Source organism: Candoia aspera, chromosome 3 (genome assembly GCF_035149785.1).
Source record: "Candoia aspera isolate rCanAsp1 chromosome 3, rCanAsp1.hap2, whole genome shotgun sequence".
NCBI lineage: Eukaryota > Metazoa > Chordata > Lepidosauria > Squamata > Boidae > Candoia > Candoia aspera.
This window is the reverse complement of record NC_086155.1, coordinates 74,614,536-74,633,785: the sequence shown is the minus strand read 5'-3', so window position 1 is coordinate 74,633,785 and position 19,250 is coordinate 74,614,536. Positions and strand designations below refer to the sequence as shown.

At 39.4% G+C, this 19,250-nt stretch overlaps 1 protein-coding gene across 2 annotated transcripts in view; it reads left to right on the top strand.

The window, feature by feature from the left end:
• SLC44A5 (solute carrier family 44 member 5) overlaps positions 1-19,250 on the top strand; it is a 181,204-nt gene that overhangs the window by 105,623 nt on the left and 56,331 nt on the right. For both annotated transcript variants that reach the window (XM_063298135.1, XM_063298134.1), the window contains exon 3: positions 15,978-16,051. In XM_063298135.1, coding sequence (XP_063154205.1) covers positions 15,978-16,051 — 74 coding nt within the window. The remainder of the gene's footprint in view (positions 1-15,977; positions 16,052-19,250) is intronic.

The window sequence follows — 19,250 nt, the reverse complement described above, 5'->3', positions numbered from 1 at the left end:
TCCTCACTTTATCTTGACAACCAATCAATTAGTTTCCCATGCTGATAACTGACATACAATTTGCTGATAGTACTAAGGAAAGCGGATAGACCAACAATTTGTCAGATCATTCATTTCCCTTTGTTGTAAATTGCAGTGATAATAGAGTGCCTCCAGCCCTTGGGCATTTAAAAGAAATAGTTAATGCACAGTATTTGAATAAAGAAACCAGTACAGTACCCACAAAACAGAACTTGTCTTTTCAAATAGCTTTATCATTCTTCAGTTGCAAGATAACTTTAGAAACACAGACATAGGAGGCTAATCAGATAAACATTTTGCAATTAGCTTGAGAAGAATTGTATCACTTATAGCCACAGGCACTTAAATCAGTGCCTCAATTCTCCATAGCAAATTTTTCAAGAATGGCTGAAGCTGGAGGGGCTATTTGGAGAAAACCTTAGACTTCTTGAATATTCACATTTTGTATAGTCAGAGATCATAATGAAGATGGTGATGGCACAGTAATACAGTTATTTACTGATGGTAGGTGTGGATAATTGACAGAATAAGAGAAGGATACAGGTAGTCCTTGTTTAGCAACCACAATTGGAACCGGCAACTTGGTCATTAAGTGAAGCTGTCGCTAAGTGAAATTGTGACTGTGTTTATAATCTTACTTCAGCTTTCCTTTGCTTTACAGATCTGCAAAGGTTGTAAATGCAAAGATTGGTTGTAAAGTTACCTTTTTATCATTGTCTTAACTGCGAACAGTCACTAAATGAGGCAGTTGCTAAACAAGGACTACCTGTAATATAAATAAATAAAGATTATCTAAACTCATCTTTAAAGGCATATGTTTTCTGGCGCTGCCAAATATAATTGTGAAAAATGATATGGCAGACAGTGATTTTATGAGTATAAAAGAATATCTTGTTTTAAAAAATTTTTTAATGGAAACTAAACAGCTACATTAGGAATCATTTGAAGTATTAGAATAGTCTTCAATAGTAGATACAAAACAGTAAGTATTAAGAAGTCAGAGGACTAGGCTTGGGTCCTTGCTTCAACTCAGCTGTTGCTGCAGCTCTCTTCTTGTTTGTTTCATTGCTTGATTTAGTATTTTTATTCCTAGGTGGTTTATTGAATAAAGAAGTAATAAAACAATTAAAATGTAAGCATGTTTGATAGAATTTCTCTCTCTCTCTTTCTGAGAGTTTGCTTTTATTTCAAATGAATTTATCTGCTCATTAGAAATATTGCATATGGCATTAATGCTGCCCCTATAAAATGTAATATTCTTGCATGTAATAGCTAACTTTAAAAAAAAACAGCTGTTGGCTAGACTCTTGGGAATAAGACTTTAAACAAATGGTATCACTAGTAACAAAAGGCTAATTAAAAGAATGTCCTGCTCTGAGCCTGAGTCTTGGAAAAGAAGTTCTCAATCTTTTTCTAGTCCAGGGTTTTATTCCCATTGCAGGTGGCAAGAAGAAAGATGAGTCTATAGGCCCAATGGCACCAAACCAAGTAATATATAAAACTAACTCCTTATGTCATAGTTTTGAAGTGCAGACCTGATCACAACAACTCCCATACACATAGCCCATCATGTTCTCATAAGAAAGATATAACTATTATACTTCTCTGTTTTAAGCAGCTAAGGCTTCATTAAAAACTGCATCATAAAATCATCCAAACAAACAATAAACCATTAAGAAAAGCTGATGGTGATGATGATGATGATGATGATGATAAACTATGCTCCTAAGTATCACAGTCTGAAAATAAATCCTTTGAATATGGTAGTGGTTTCACGAAGATAATAAATGTAAAGACCCTCTCTGGAGTGGAACTTAAATGACTACGAATTGGTTTGACATTGCCTGGGGTTTCCTGTTGGTCTGTTGAAGCACTAACCAGGTTTCACTCTGCATAGCATATTTTAAATCACTGAAGGTCATTGTACTGCCACATGCTATGGCCGTGAGAATGAACCTATTGTAATGGTTGCCTATTCTAAAACACTATCAGACTCATGAGCAGGAATTCAAAGATATCTGATTTATTAAAGAATAGTATGCAGGATCACAGAGAAAGCTGACAATGATAAAAGCACGCCAAATGCAAACTAAAAACCCTCGGTGTAAATGAGATCCCTCCCCCCGTAGAATCTTCCCAAGTGCACAATCCCAGGTGCTCCTAACGGTTTCTGATGGTCTGCGGGAAAAGTCCTTGAACAGAGAACATAACCCAAACACATTCCATTGTGATGAACACAGATACAGAGCTTGGTACAAGGTTTCACAGCAGCTCCCTCCCAAACAGAAACACACATCAGCGCCATGGCATGTGAAACATTACGATGTATACTATACATTGAAACGGTGAACATGACATACTGCCCCCCCAAAAGAAAGAAAACACTAAGCAGCAGGCTTCAAAGGATAAGCAAGGTGGAAAGGGCGAACTAAATCAGGAGCATTAACATGGCAAGCAGACACCCATTCAGGATGAGGAAAATGTTTCCATCGGACCAGATACTGGAGGGTGCCTCGAAGCTTGCGAGAATCAATGACCTCCTTGACCTCAAAGTGCTGTTGGCCGTCAGTCATGATCGGACCAGGAGGAGGAGGTTGGGGATGCCAGCAGGAGGAGTAGTGGACAGGCTTGAGCAAGTTGCAATGGAAAACAGGGTGCAAGTGTTTCAAATTGTGAGGCAGGTCCAATTTAACAGTAACTGGATTGATAAGACCAACAATAGGGAAAGGACCAATGAACTTGGGAGCATGTTTTTTAGAGGGTTGTGGTGACTTGATAAATTTGGTAGATAGATACACCTGATTCCCAATCTTGAAGTCGTGTTGCAAGGAATGATGCTTATCGGCTTGAAACTTGTAAGCAGCCTGGGCATCAGCCAAAGTTTGTTGAATCACCGGCCAGGAATCAGCCAGCTTAATAGCTCAGTCAGAGGCAGAACATGTTTGGGAAGGGATGGGAACAAAGTCGTGACCAGAAACCACACGAAAAGGGGTTTGCCCGGTACTTTGATGGACAGCATTGTTGTAAGCCACTTCAGCAAAAGGTAGTAACTCCACCCAATTGTCCTGATGGTAGTTAATGTATGCTCTAAGAAATTGTTCAAGAGTGGAGTTCAAAATTTCAGTAAAACTGTCAGTCTCAGGATGGGAAGACATGGATAGCACTTGTTTGGTGCCAATCAATTTTAAAAATGATTTCCAAAACTGGGAAGTGAACTGTGTCCCGCGATCGCTGACCAAACGGGAGGGGCTACCGTGGAGGCAGTACATGTGGTTGAGAAATAGGCGCACCATTTGCGGGTCCGACGGGATGGATGCACATAGAATGAAATGTGCTTGTTTGGAGAAAAAATCTTTTACAACCCAAATGACAGTTTTCTTCTGACTGGGAGGAAGATCCACAATAAAATCCATAGAAATCTCGTCCCAGGGACGGAATGGGCTGGCCACTGGCTGTAGAAGCCCCTGTGGTTCCCCCCCCTTACGTTTTGACATGGCACAAACAGGACAGGATGCAACATAGTCTTTTACATCACGTCTCAAGGTAGGCCACCAGAATGACGACGAACCAAATGCAATGTTTTGACAAAACCAAAGTGCCCAGCAAGTTTATCATCATGGGAGCGCTGTAAAATCATAGCTCTTAAAGTTTCGGGTACACAAAGGCGGTGTTCCACCCACGCCAGACCGTTTTCAAAGGAAACAGTGTCTTTATTAGCTAGCAACCAAGTGTCAGATTTCAGTGCCTGGAGAAAGTCTTTCTGTAACTGGCAAGGAACTTGCACCTTCCGCTTCCCAGACTGGGCTGGGGGTGGGGTTGCTTGCGCACAGGTCTGGCTCCGAGTGACAGCAACCAAACCCAGTTGTGGTTCAATGAGAACAGTCCCAATCACATCTGCCCCCTGGTCAAAATCCTGAGGTAAACGCGACAAAGCATCGGCCAGAAAGTTTTTCTTTCCTGGGATAAATTTTAACTGGAAGTTCAAACGACTGAAAAACTGAGCCCAGTGAATTTGTTTAGGACTGAGACGCCGGGGTGTGTGGAGGGCTTCCAAATTCCTGTGATCGGTCCAAACCTCGAAAGGGCATTTAGCGCCTTCAAGGAGGTGACACCAGGCTTCCAAAGCGGGTTTTACAGCAAAAGCCTCCTTTTCCGAAACATGCCACCAGCATTCGGTTTCAGAAAATTTTCTGAATAGATAAGCGCATGGTTTTAAGTGATTTTCAGAATCTCTCTGTAACAATATAGCCCCAACTGAGGAGTCAGAAGCATCAACTTGGACCACAAAGGGGCGTTCAGGATCGGGGTGCTGTAGAATAGGCTCAGCAGTGAAAAGGGTTTTTAATTTCTCAAATGCTGCCTGGCATTCAGGAGTCCAATTCAACACTGCCCCAGGGTTTTTTACTTTGCGTGTCTCCCCCAAGCCCTTGGTATGGAGTAAATCAGTGAGGGGCAAAGCAATCTCAGCGAACCCCTAGATAAATTGGCGATAGTAATTACTGAACCCGAGGAAACTTTGCAATTGCCTCCGGGTGCGGGGAAGTTCCCAACTTAAAATCGCCTGGATTTTTGCAGGGTCCATTTCAATGCCCTTGTCAGACACCCTATAGCCCAGATAGTCAAGTTGGGTCTTGTGGAATTCACATTTGGAAAGTTTTGCATAGAGTTTGGCATTTCTAAGCTTGCGTAACACCTGTTTGAGGAGGCGTTCATGTTCCTCCTCGGTTTCAGTGTAAATGAGAACATCATCTAAATAAACCAGGACCTCTTTAAACAAATGATGATGTAATACTTCTTTAATCAATTGCATGAAGATTCCGGGTGCCCCTGCCAACCCAAAAGGGAGGACTTTGTACTGAAATGAACCCAGTGGGCAATTAAAAGCAGTTTTCCACTCATCTCCAGCTCGTATGTGGATGCGGAAATAGGCTTCACGAAGATCGAGCTTGGAGAAAATCTTGCCCTTAGACAAATGAGCTAACATGTCCTTCATGAGCGGAAGAGGGTACTTGCTGAAAATTGAGATGGAATTTAACCCTTGATAGTCTGTACAGAGTCGAAGCGTGCCATCTTTCTTTTCCCGGAATAGCACAGGGGCCCCAACTGGGGAATTTGCAGGTTCAATAGACCCCCTTGTCAATAAAGTCCCGTAATGCCTCAAGCTCCTTCTGAGTCATTGGATAAATTTTTGGCTTGGGCAATTGAGCATTGGGAACCAACTCTATTGCACACTCAGTCTTCCGATGGGGGGGTAGCTGATCTGCTTCCATTTCCCCAAAAATGTCTGCAAAGTCTTGGTATCGATCGGGCAAGCCTTCTAGATGTACCAAGTCAGGGCACGGTGTGGCGGCTGCAGCCCTTCCAACCCCCACACGTGCAGCTCTCTCCACTGTAGGAGCTTGGTAAAACCCATCTTTAAAGGTCACAGTTCTGTGTTTCCAGTTTATATATGGGCTTCGATAGGTCAACCAGGGGATCCCGAGAATTACCAAGGGATTGCCAACAGGTGTTACTACAAATTTTAAAGTCTCACGGTGGCTGCCCATTTGCATTGCGACAGTTCCAGTGAAATGGGTTGCCGCCCCCCCCCCCCCGCCATTGAACCATCCAACTGTGGAGGGTTTGTGAAGATCAAAGGTTGCTGGAGGGGGAAGCTAGGCATGTCCAAAGCAGCAACCAGATCAGGGTGAATTAAACACCTGGAACACCCAGAGTCAACCAAAGCCCAGACCTCTGTAGTTTTGTGCTGGATCTCAATTTCACTTTTACTGCTAAAGTGGGACAGTCAGCACTCACCATAGCATCCTCGCGCCCATCCTCCTCCACCTGCCCGCAGGCGCTCTTCATGGCAGGTGGCTGGCGTTTCCTGCCGGCTCCTTAGAGTCGTCTTCAGCCTCTCCTGGGAAGTAGAATACTTCCTCGGCGCCGGCTGCACCCTTGGCTGCTGTCATCCGCCACAAGGGGGGGGGCGATTTAGCCAGTGGCTTGCCCGCTTGATCTCCAGCCTTGGCTTTTGGGCAATTAGCTGCTCGATGCCCTTCCTTTCCCCATTGGAGACACTGACCCCTCATGTAGCGCCGATCTCTCCTCATCCCAGGCTCTATAGCCTGGCCAGGCATCAGTCGCAGCACTTCAGGGTCCCCGCATGGTGGCTGGTGGTTTTTCAGGTCTTCTGGATTCCATGAAGGTATGCTGAGTGTGCTCAGCCTTGCCTGCCAGACAGATCCATTCGTACAATGACTCTGGGTCGTCCCTACACAATGCCCACCGTAGGACATCCCGGTTGAGTCTCTCTTTAAACCGTTCTATTAAGGTTGACTGAGACCAGTCGGGGATTTTCCCAGCTAGAGCCTTAAACTCCAGGGTGTGATCAGCTACAGACAGTTGGCCCTGGGTAAGATCCTTCAGTGCCTTCTTACCTCTTGCCTTGGCCAGAGGATCCTCAAAATGCAGCTTTAATGCCCACATGAAGTCCTCGAAATAATCAAGTGCAGGGGAGTCAGCCTGTCCTAACAGCCAGCCTCACTTAATTGAACATACCAGTCAGCCGCTCGACCCTTCAACTTGGTGGCAATGGCAGTTATCTTAGCCTCTTCGGAAGGGAAGTATGCTCCAAACTGCCTCATGTAACTTTTAGCATTAGTTAGAAAGAAAGATAACTTGGTTGGATCCCCATCAAACTTGACAGAAAAGTCTCTCACCCCCACTCCTGTTGGAGCGGAATCCACGGCTGCTTGAGTGCTTGGGCCCCAGGTTACAGTAGCTCTCCTTCTTCAGGGTGGGGACACTGATGGTCGAGCCCTGCGGGGTGGAGATTCATCCTGGAGCCGCCTCTGGCCCTGCTCCAGCAGCGGTCCAAATGGGAGGATGGGGGATGGTTGCGTGAAGCTGGGATCTCCTCCGCGCCTCCCCTGCCCCCCCAATGACAGAGACAGGTTTCTTAGCATATACTCCATCGATTCTATTTTGGCCTCCATCACTCTTAGCCTTTCAGGGGTTTGAGATTCCCCCCTCCCTCGCGTGTTAGGCTGTCTCTCTGTTGATACCGTGGTAGATTCTATGTCTGGGGTCAGCGGGAACCAATACCTCCAGGACGCCTGGGACGTCCCTGGCTGGGGTTCTCCCACTTCATCCCAGGTGATCAACTCTGCAGGCGATTCGCTGGGTGCCAGTTGCTCTGGTTCTCCCCCATCATCAGATTCCTCTACCTCAGGACTGGAACTCGATTCCTCCCGGAAATCTGAAGTTTCTGGGGTGAGACTCAGTTCTCTGCTCTTGACCGTCGACTCGGGCATCAAACTAGCCAGCTCCTCAAGTCCCCCAGTCGTGAGCTTGGACTCGGCCATCGTTAACTATTTTCCCTCACAAGAAACTAATCTTGGTAAGAGCTAACGGTACAACTTTGGTGATTCTCAGCTTTGTGTAATGGTTGCCTATTCTAAAACACTATCAGACTCATGAGCAGGAATTCAAAGATATCTGATTTATTAAAGAATAGTATGCAGGATCACAGAGAAATCTGACAATGATAAAAGCACACCAAATGCAAACTAAAAACCCTCGGTGTAAATGAGATCCCTCCCCCCGTAGAATCTTCCCAAGTTCACAATCCCAGGTGCTCCTAACAGTTTCTGATGGTCTGCGGGAAAAGTCCTTGAACAGAGAACATAACCCAAACACATTCCATTGTGATGAACACAGATACAGAGCTTGGTACAAGGTTTCACAGCAGCTCCCTCCCAAACAGAAACATGCATCAGTGCCATGGCATGTGAAACGTTACGATGTATACTATACATTGAAACAGTGAACATGACACCTATGGCCTTTCAAATGTTGAACAACAGAGCAAAACATCCCTCATCATTGGGCATACTGTTGAACTGCAACATAGATGCACATTTATATTAGTCAGAGTCACCTATTATAGACTTATTATTTGTACTTACTCATCTTTATTTTTTCTTCATGAATGTCAAGAGTCTTAAAACAAGCTTGTAAAATGGTATCAATATATATATTTTTAATTATAATTGGTTGGCAAAAGAGACCACTTTTAAATTGATCCATTGCAGGATATATATTTTTTTTAGTCATACAAAAGTCTCTATGATTCAGTAATTTTCTTCTTTCTCCCATCTGGAATGTTGCAACAACTCAGAATGCTGATTTTTCCCGAGATCATGGCAAGGCTTCTGCCTTTCTTAATTATACTTCTTGATGTGTTGGACCTTAATAAGAACTCTCATTTCACAGGTTAAGAAACAATCATCTTCTTCCCCGCTTTCATACTTAAGCTTTGTAAAATAAGCTCAGCTTTACTGATTAGCCTTTGTGTTTCCAACAGATAACACAGATGGGAAGAGCAGGCACATGGGAAAGCAGATTAAGCTAATGCTTTCCAAGAAATTTAGATAATTCTTGGTAGGACTATATAAAAATATCATTTTTTAAAATGCCATTTTAGTGTTTTAGTAACTTACTAATAATAACTTATGAGAAAGGAAAGGTATAATATGTTGAAGTGGAAAAAAACTTGGTTAGGATTTAGCTTTTTCACTGTGCTGCTGTTGATATTATTTTGATTATAATACTTGCTGGGCAGCGAAGTCTTTCATAGTATTGTCCTTCTGATACACAAACGTCCGGAAACCTAATTACCAACTCTTCAGTTGCGATTTCTTATTCCCTGCTGGAGATTGTGATTCCATGCCAAACACCAATATCTCCTACATTTTTAACAAATTGAAAAATATACAAAATATTTTGTACTGGAGTTTGAAAAGGTCTCATATTTCCATTGTATCATGACTTGTGCTAATGAAAGAAACCTACTTAGCTCTCAGTTCTTATATGCACATTAAATGACAGAGGACATGCTCAGTAACCAGACATAGTGGCTTTTAGTAACACAATCCAAGATTTTTAGTAATCCAATCCAAGATTTTTTTTTTACATTTTTATCCTGTGATAGATAGATTCAACTCAAAGCAGTGAACATGCGTAATACTCCTGCTTCCTATTTACATATGTATAATATATATATATATATATATATATATATATATATATATATATATAAAAATAATATAATATAATATATTAAATAATATATGTATTAAATTAATATCTGTATTAAATGTGTATTAAATATTTAACTTGAAAGATTGCTTTCTATTTCAAAAAAGGTGGAGTTTTTCATGCATGTTACTAGCAGCTCCCATTTCAACCTCTGGCCCCAGCAAAAGTGAAGGAAATGTTGGAGATTTGAAAAGAAGACACTAAAGTTATAGGCAACTTCATAGTAAAATAGGGAGCTGCCTAATATTGAGTCAGACCATTAGTCAGTCTAATTCTACGTTATTTGTACTTACAGGTAGTCCTTGTTTAGTGACTGTTCACAGTTACTGCAGTGATGAAACAGTAACTTTTTCATTTGTAAAGCAAAGGAAAGCTGAAGTGATGTCATGAGTAAGGATGGCGAGCAGGGGGCTCCCATCCAGACTGTCAAGCGCATGCGTAGCACTGAGGAACTGTTCAGCCATTCAAAGAGACACAGATCGGGACCGCCTTAACCCTTGGGGGTTATGTGTCTGGGTTTTTCCCATGCTTCTTCAGTTTGTTAGGATTCCTGTTAAGTACTAGTAATAAATATTAGAGACCAGTTCATTGTCTCAGTGTGTTTCCTGGTTGTTAGGACAAGTAAGATCATAAGCACAGTCAGTTTCACTTGGTGATTGCTTCACTTAATGACTGAGGTGCTGGTTCCAATTGTAGTTGCTAAACGAGGACTACCTGTACTAAGATCCTGGTTTTCTTTCTTAGCCTGAGCAAGAGATATACTGTACAGATTACACCTGAGACCTTCAGCATGCAATTCACATGCTCTTCCACTTATTTATTTAATTAGCTTGCAAGTGCATCAATCACAAAAGCAACTCTAGGTGGTATACATTTATTTCATTATAATAAACAGTAATAAAATTAAACAATCCATCCAACAGTACATAGGGAGAAGAAAAGAAGAAGACCCAATAACAATAATAAAATATGAATTCTATCCAATAAAAGGAAGTGGATCACAAACTACCCTGCCCCAGGATCTGTTGGAAGAACCAGGTCTTTAAAGATTTGCAAAAGCACAGCAGAGTGGGGACCATACAGATTTCTGGAGGAATGTTGTTTCTTAGTTATGGCAGCCCCTAATGTTCCAGGGTTCCTAATACTGCTCTCTATTGCCTTCTTAAAATCAGCCATCAAGGAAGAAATACACTTTGCCCCTATTATGTCATTGGATTGTTGAATGCTGTACTTTTCTATCTTGCAATTTTTAAATCAACCTAATACGTATCTGAGCCAGATTAAAATAAAAATAGTGCAGTTCAGCAACTCTACAGGTATCAAGCAGTGTGATCTAACTTAGGAGCAGCTGCGCAATGCATTTAACCTTTAGTTATATGAATTGGTGTTCCCAGAGAAGGGGTGGATGCTGTAGTTTTAGGGACTGAAAGTGATGGGAGCAAGAGAGTGAGCTCCTAGAAGGACCACCTTTTCCAGCTAGGTCAAAAGGCGAGGAATAAAGCTAAAGTAATCCTTGGTGAGTTTCTCCAGACTTTACTGGATTGTGACCCCAGCATGTGAACTCAGAAGAAATACAGACTTTTCCACACTAACAATGTTAGAAATCCTCATTCCTACCACATTTGATTGCTATTTTATGTTTAATGAACTATGCAACTAAATCTTAGATTGTTAAATGTGCCTAATTTTTCATACCATGCTAATAATGGAGCAGGGATGGAAATGGAACACAGTACTTAAAATATTCTAACAGTAATAGGGTACATAATTCTCTGGTGATCCTAACCCGTAAAAATCAATTCAAGACCTGCTAATAGAAGACTTCTTACTTGTTTCCATCTCTCCTCACTGATGTATTCTGTAATTGCAGTGAACACTGTTCATTGCTTTTGATTTCACAATCTCCCTAAAAGCCTCCCCTTTGTCCTTTCTTTTAATTGTTTCTTGTCTTTCATATTTCTCAGGATGCTGCCTCACTTTACCTCAGTGGTCAAATGGCTTTGTTCACATCTCTCCAAGGACATTTCTATTGGAAAGTTTTTTCTTTTAAAGCTTCACTTGAAAGACACATCCCAAGATTCTTAGCACTCTTCAAGGGTTATTATGTTTGCAGTTCATGAAATAATCTTTTATCCTCTTGTATAATGTTAATATATCTTGGGTGTTGATAGTGAGAATTTCAAAAATAAGCATAGGATGAAAAATAAAAAGATCACATCCTTAAAATAAAATAGATTCTATGTAAATATGTTTACTTCTTCATTCTTTTTCTTAGTTAAGTCTACTGCAGTGGGATGTTATATGATTACTCACAATGCTTAAATATACAGTGTTTTTGTTTTTTGTTTTTTACTACCAAATGCTTATACCCAGTGCACTAACCATTCTAAGTGTCTTGGAACCGTTACCACGTTTCATTTATATCATACTGGTATCTCTAAAGTCCATCCTGTCAGGTTCTGAAACATCAACTCACCCATGTCTGTAACCAGTATAATGCCAATCCATTATTCATAATCTGAGAGATGCAAAGCATACTGGGAACCCATATTTCTTCTAGTTTGGCCCTTGCAGTTCAGAAAAATTAGGTGAAAGTAGGCTGAAGTTTAACCCTAGCAAGATGGTGATATTGTTTGATTATTAATGCTAGTATAGTTCAGATGTTAACTCTGAACGGGAAGGCACTCTCCTTGAAGCAGATCCATGACTTGAGGGTCATCCTGGCTACTGCTGATGGAGTAGATGGGAAGATGGAGGTTATGGTCAAGGGAACTTTTGCCCAGCTTTGGCTGGGGCAACAGTTGCAGCCCTGATTGGAGTGTGAGGATCTGACAATGGTAATTTTTATCCTTGTCACCATTCAAGTAAAGTGCTCTAGATAGGGCTGCCTCTAAAGATCACTAGGAAACTGCAAAATGTAGCAGCACACTTATTGATAGGTGAGGCTTCCATTGCCAAGTAACACCTGTGCTATGAGCCCTGCATTGGTTTCCAGTGGGCTTCAGGGTGCAATTCAAAGTGCTGCATTTAACCAATAAAGTCCTATATGGCTTGGCTCCAAGGTATTTCCAAGACTATCTCCTCCAACTGAAATTGAGCCATCTGGTATGTTTATCCTGCGAGAAGAGACTAGACTTTTTACACTTTGGAGGGTGGGGTTCTTGCTGCATCCTGAATATACAGTAAGGGTTTCTAAGTGACAGCCTCTCTTTTTTATAAAACAGCCTCCTTCCTGAATTTAGGCTGGCATGAAATTGGTTAAGATAAGAGGGTTTTGGGAGAGTGTATAGAGCTTCATCAGACTGACACCATCTCTAATTTTATTGGGGTTTGTGGGTTGTTATATGTTATATTGTTTCATGTTTTATATTTTTTATCATATTAACCACTGGGAGTCCTTGGTGATTATGGAAATATAATCACTTTTGGTGATTATGGGAATATACAAAAATAAGTGAAGGAATAAGGACAGAAATAAATATTTTTTCATGGTTCTTTTATTGTCTTAATTGTTCTATTTCCTACTCCTTCCTTCCTTCCTTCCTTCCTTCCATCCATCCATCCATCCATCCATCCATAATACAGTGCCCCAAATATCATGTCATTTTTGATACAATAATTAGATTTATGTCTATAAATACATATTCTTTAAATATGCCTCTATATGGTTTCAGTAAAAACCAAGTCTTTCTTACTGATTTTCCTACAGGAGTATAATATGGTTCTTTGTTTTCCTTGAAGTTCTAGAAAATAAGCATAATCTGTGCATATAACCTGAATTATGATTCCTGACAAGCTTGTGGATAGGTTTTTCCTTTAAACCCAGCAGAAAAAAATGTTTCTTTAAGCCATCAAAATGCTTTTAACATATGCTATCAAGCCATAACCACACGTTACTTATTAGATTAGGACTTATAATACAAACACCTTTCAGCAGAACTAGAATGTCAAGGAATTATTCAACAAAACATAGAATATACAATTACCAACATGGTATGAACTAACATTTTGCTACTTTAGAATTTAATGCTGTTCAGTACAATGCTCCATGGGGAAATTAATCTTCATTTACCATGCAAGGTTTACACAGAATTCAGGCTTCCTATATTAATCTTACTACCTGAGTTTAATATTTAATACTACTAGTAACTAAAAACTGAATTCTTGGACACAGTCTATGCTATCTGCAGATGATAGTCATGGTACTGACTGTATATAAGTAGGGATTGTGGCAGCTTTGGTAAGTGGATAAAATTTGCGTTATATTCAGCATAAATAGAGTATGTTGCAAAGACTTTCCAATGGGTTTAACATATTCAAAATCTAAAATAAATTACAGCAGTGCTTTAAGTGATAAAATGTAGCCTTTCTCTTGAATTTGATCAGAAATTAAATATATTCTGGAAGAAAATCTGTCTTGAGCAACTTCCAAAGTTTCCTCACTCAGAAGAAAACAAAAATGAAGCACAAATTTTAAAATGTTATTTGGATCTTTGCATTTATTGTCAGCCTTTGTTCTTATCCAGTATAACTGCACAATAGACTGGCTAAGACAAGATTCCCTCGGAAGAATATAAGAGAAGAGTTGCAACAAGTGTTTTTCTTGTACAGCGTAATAGATCAGGAATATTGAATAGTGGGAAACTGGTTCTGTATACAGGAGGAAGAGACTTAGTGCATGGCTAGGTGGCTGCACTGCCTCCAAGCTGAAACTAAAACCGTACTTCGCTGCTTAAATAATAAAGGATGAGGAGACACTGATCAGGATGAGGAGAAGCCTGAGAGTAACCACTACGAAATTTCCTACATATTGGGGTGCAGCGGTTTTGGCAATTGCTTAGAATTAGTAAACAAAACATCTGACACGTTTTCATATGAAGTGCATCCTGTTGCATGATTTCTTCATCATCAGCAACCTTCTTGCATGAACAAAGTTAATGCTTAGTTTCAGCAGTAAGATGCTTTCCCAGAAACCAGAACTTTTAATTTATTAGCCAACAAAATTTAACTGGAACCACCACCATCATATTTTAACTGGGAAAAAACCCCCATCAATTTCTTGTGTGATTCTGGGTCAAAACTTAACCATTTATCTATTAATTAACTTATCTATTATCTATTAATAACCAAATATGTCTAGCAGCTTTCAAGGCTGGAGAATAAACATGAAGCTAAAACCTACCAAGATTTCAAAATCTTACACTTATATTTATCTGTTTAAAATAGCTATTAAGAATTAACATTGGAATCGCTCTTAAAATAAACATCAGTTTCATGGTAATACAGGTAGTCCTTGCTTACTGACCACTTGTCAGGGACTGTTTGAAGTTACAATGGTGCTGAACAAATGGTACTCACAATCAGTCCTTGAAGTTCCGGCTGTTGCAGTGCCTCTGAGGTGACATGATTGCAGTTCAGGTGCTTGGCAACCAGCTTGCGCTTACAGTGATTGCAGAATCCCACAGTCACACAATTGCCATCAGCAACCTTCCCTGCTGGCTTCCCACAAGCAAAGTCAATGGGGAAGCCGGCAGGGAAGGTCACAAGTCACTTGGGTAAGTTCCCCAGCCTTCCTGCATTTGTGCATGGCCTGAGCCAGACCTCCCAAGCCCTCCCCTGGCCTCTCCCACCCCCTGTGGCACCCCTATAGTTCTTACATGGTACTCCCACCACATCCCATCACTTAATGACAACAATCCCAACAGTCCCAGTTGCCATCATTAACAACCCACGTGTCTTGGAGTTATGATGGCAACTGGGACTGATGGGATTGTCATCGCTAAGTGATGTGGTCACATGACATCATGCTTTACAACCGCATCACTTAGCAACAGCAATCCTGGTCCTAATTGCCATCATAACCTAAGGACTACCTGTACTTATTTTGATTATGTTGACTCTTGCCCCACAGGCTAAATGGAAGCCTTAACCACTAGTTTATATCTATTGAAGTTACTAGAGAAATATATAAACCCAAGTATTTAGTAGAGTTTGAACAGATTATAAAACCCAGTTTCTTTCCATAGTTTAGCTCCTAGTCTAGTAGTAGCAGATTAGACTTTTTCCAGTTGATGGTATGAGCAGAGTATAAACCATACCACTGTTCAGCTTTGGTAGTAACACTAAATAATTATCCAAAATAGCCAGATCGGCATATAGGATCTGTGTATTCAATATCACAGTTTAATACATTGAACTTCTCTAATGTAAGAAACTAAAGACTCAAAAGCCAAGTTTAGATGAGATGGGAGCATCCTCAACAGGTGCCATAATTGCCATGTTTACATCTTTTAGCAACCATTTTTAAATCTTTGATAATAGTAGTTTTCAGTTCAGGACATCATGCTCATAATTACCTTACCATAAGCTACCATTTTTCTTCCAGTTTGAAACTTTATGGATTGAATGGAGTCATACAGAATTTTAGATTTGATTATTGTAAAGGAGACAGAAAAAAACATTCACCATCCATGGAAGAATTCCACAGAATGATAATGAAGCCAGCTGCTGTGGGCACAGTGATTTGTATTAGCATGGAATAATGCCTGAATCCATATATGGCCATGGATTTCTGTAAAAAAATCATTGATGGAAGCAACTCTTTCCTAGAACCAAGTATATTGAAGTTTGGCCGTTCATAATAAATACTTCGTTGATGCCTCCTTGGATGGTTATTTTTGTGATGAAAACTATTGGCTGAAAGCAAACAGATGGCTTTGAAAATGAAATTTTGGGAAAGAGTAACAAATAGATAGCCAGTGGATGGGTGCTGAGCTGATGCACTCTGTACCTATACTGTGCCAAAAGAGACATTTGCTTTGGGCCACAACTGTATTGTTGGTGTCATTTGTAATTTTGATATATTCTGTCTTTAGGCATTGCACAGATGTACTATGCTGTGGGATCTTTGTTGTTGTCATCCTGGGTTACATTGCATTAGGAATTGTGGGTAAGTAAATATTCCTACATTTGAAGCTTAGATAGTTCATTAGAAAGTAGTTCTTTACTTACTACTTAAATAGAAGCTGTTTTTCATTAAACAGATGTATCAGTTAAAGAGAATTATATTCATTTGAAATATTTCTTGTAAAAAAACCATGGAATACCTATTTATATTAGTTAACAATGATAATTATAGAAGAAACATCCAAACAATGGGTATATTGACTTTTTTTTAAAGTCAGAATGAAACAATATAGGTAAAATTGCCATGGTTAAATAATGTTGTACATTACTGTAATTGTACAAAACTGCAATTGTACAGAAAATTGCTAGCAATTATCATCCAGGAAAGAGAAGTGACAAAAGGAGTATGTACAATATGTATGTGTGTAAAAAAGCTTCATTAAGCCTAGCAGTGGTTTAGTGCATCTATTTGATTTGATTTTGTCCCCAAAGCACAGAAAATCACACTGCAGTGTCAGTTCCCAGCAAATTTCAGTTGTGGTGGGAGGTCCCAAACAAATGCTGTCTCCAGCTTTATGATGTTAGTGGGAGTCTGATCAAGTAATGAATCGTACTCCACAACAGATGATTTCTTAAAGGATATTATACAAAAAGGTTGTCTATCATCATCTATCTTGATTTGGGATAAATTCACTAAGAATTTATGTCTGTCTAATATTGGTTTCACCCAGTGACTAGTACAAACAATGAATGACATTGCATCATCACATTATGTTTTTCACATGAATACACCATGTACATTGTACATATGTATCAATATATACTGACTGTATTAAAGGAATAAAGACATAAGCTAAGAGCTACTCCATGTCATTTGGTCCTGATTGAGAGCACGCAACAGTGGCCATGGATGTTATCTGTTTATTGGGGATGATCCTTTGAAATGCGTTTAATTGAATTTAATAGATCTTATATGAACTTTTTTAAACAAAATGCTGCACTGTTTCTTCAGAGGACATTTTAATGCAAGCTTTGCCTTATTTTGTTTTGTTTATATGAACATTTTCTGTATTGTACAGATTTAGAGTAATATTCAGTAGGTAACAAAGGTAACAAAGAATAGTTGGTACATTGCACAAGCAATGCAATAAGAAAATGGAATAAGTACTTATCTGCTAGAATAAATTATATAATCACAGTATTCCTTAATAACATTGTAGGTCCATATTCTGCAATAATTATGCAAGTGAAATAGAAATAAAATAGCTGGATATTTAATACAACTGTGTTGATGCTATTTATTGATATCAATATTGCTGTTTGCTCTTCGTGATTCTTCCCTGAACAAATTGAATTTGAATTCCAGAAGCTCCACATAACCAAAAATAAACCTACTAGAACTTTTAAGAGTATTAGGCAGCATGCAGTAAGGAACTAGAATGTCTAGCATGTATGGAAGACAATTTTGGCATCTTTATGTCACATTTGCCTGGATCTATATTACGATTAATTAAACAAAAATGTTACTTTGCATCTACATTTAAGGAATTAATCCATGTTCAGATAATCGTTGGAGAAGTGATGCTCAGAATGCAATATTGATTCACATGATGACATCAAGCAACTATCTTATGGCCTAGTCCCAAGATAGGGGGCTATCTCTATCTTATTGTTCCGTAATTCCAAGGGGAACAGATGAGGTGATGGTAGGTAGACAACATTGTCTTTCAAACAGTAAAAATCTGTTTGGACATGGGAACATAGGCTGAAAATATAATTGCCCATGTTCCCTTATACTTTCAGTGACCATACATCCTTTATTATAAATGATAGTCCTTTATTTCAGAAAGCTGTCCTTTAGATTTAATTTAATTTAATTATTTATTTCCTTGGGTTTGCTCTTGAATTTTCCTTTGTAAAGCAAAGTTATAAGCATAAACAATTAATTTTCTTTTTTCCTTATGAACCTCATTCCTATTTGCCCCTTTTTCAAGTTTGTCCTTTATTTTTTCCAAGAAAAAATGGTCACTGTACTTACATTGAGCAAAATTCATTACTTATACATCACCATGATGGAAATTACATTGTTACCTTTCAGTTGCTGATCAGTCTGCTAGAAAAGAAGTTCTACTTACCTTTGATAGAGAACTCTCAAGAAGCATCTTTTAAAGCCGTATTCTTCAAATTTCAGATTACAATATAGAGCTAATAAGTAGCTAACAATTGGTACCAGGCCTTTGTTTTGACAAAGTAGTAAAGATCTCATTAAGTCTCAAGTCCTGAAGTACTCTATTAATGCTTATAAAAATATTTCTCTCACAGTCACAGCAAATGGAAAAAACTTAGATTTCAAAGGCAGCCTGGGTTTCATCACACAGTAGCTTCACATGCCTTGGTGCAGAAGATGTAAACAGTGGGATGATACAGTGGAAAGTAGCAACAAATCCTAGTAGAGATTAAATTGCCAACGTGTCTTCCCTGAAGCAAAAGCAATTTTATGTGTACAGAAGACTCTCATCCCATTAGAATCATGCTTTGCTAATTCTGTATTTCAGTGTAGATCATCTCTTTGTGAAAGTTCCTTTAATTTTTTTTAAAACTTTCGTTACTGGTGTGCCATTATGAAAAATGAATTGATCAGATGTTGGGAGGCAACTAGCAGAAAAACAGTTGGAAGCTTTCAGTTCTGGTGTATCTTTAGATGTTCCTACAGCTTTGCACTTTCTCATACTCCAAAAATCTCTCTTGAGCCCCTGGCTAGGATTTCATGGCAGTTTTCTATGAGAGGTTTCTCCAAATAATATACTGTGGGAAATATGTCAAAAATTGATGGAGATAATGACAGAATGCTTGGCCAGTTTCATTTTTTTTTCACAGCTTGGGTCATTGACAATATGGTCAGCTTTGCATCTGTTGAAAATTTGTACATGTATATCACATTGCACCTGCCCTAACTCTAAGGACAGAATATCAAATATCAAATTAAATTTCTGAACACCAGCAGATGCTCAAAGCAACTCAAAATGAGATCCATTCTTGTTTGTGTATTATCTTTCACACAAACACACTAAGAGCTTTTTTCTCCCTGTGTCTTACTCTGTATCTGAAATGTTTTTCCCTTACAAACTGGTAGCATTCACATCTGTCTCTTTTTTAAAAGGAAATTACCATTTCCTTTTCTTGTTTCACATTTGCCCATGTGCTTTGTTTTTATCTGAGAGATGAGATCAGCTTTGGATAGA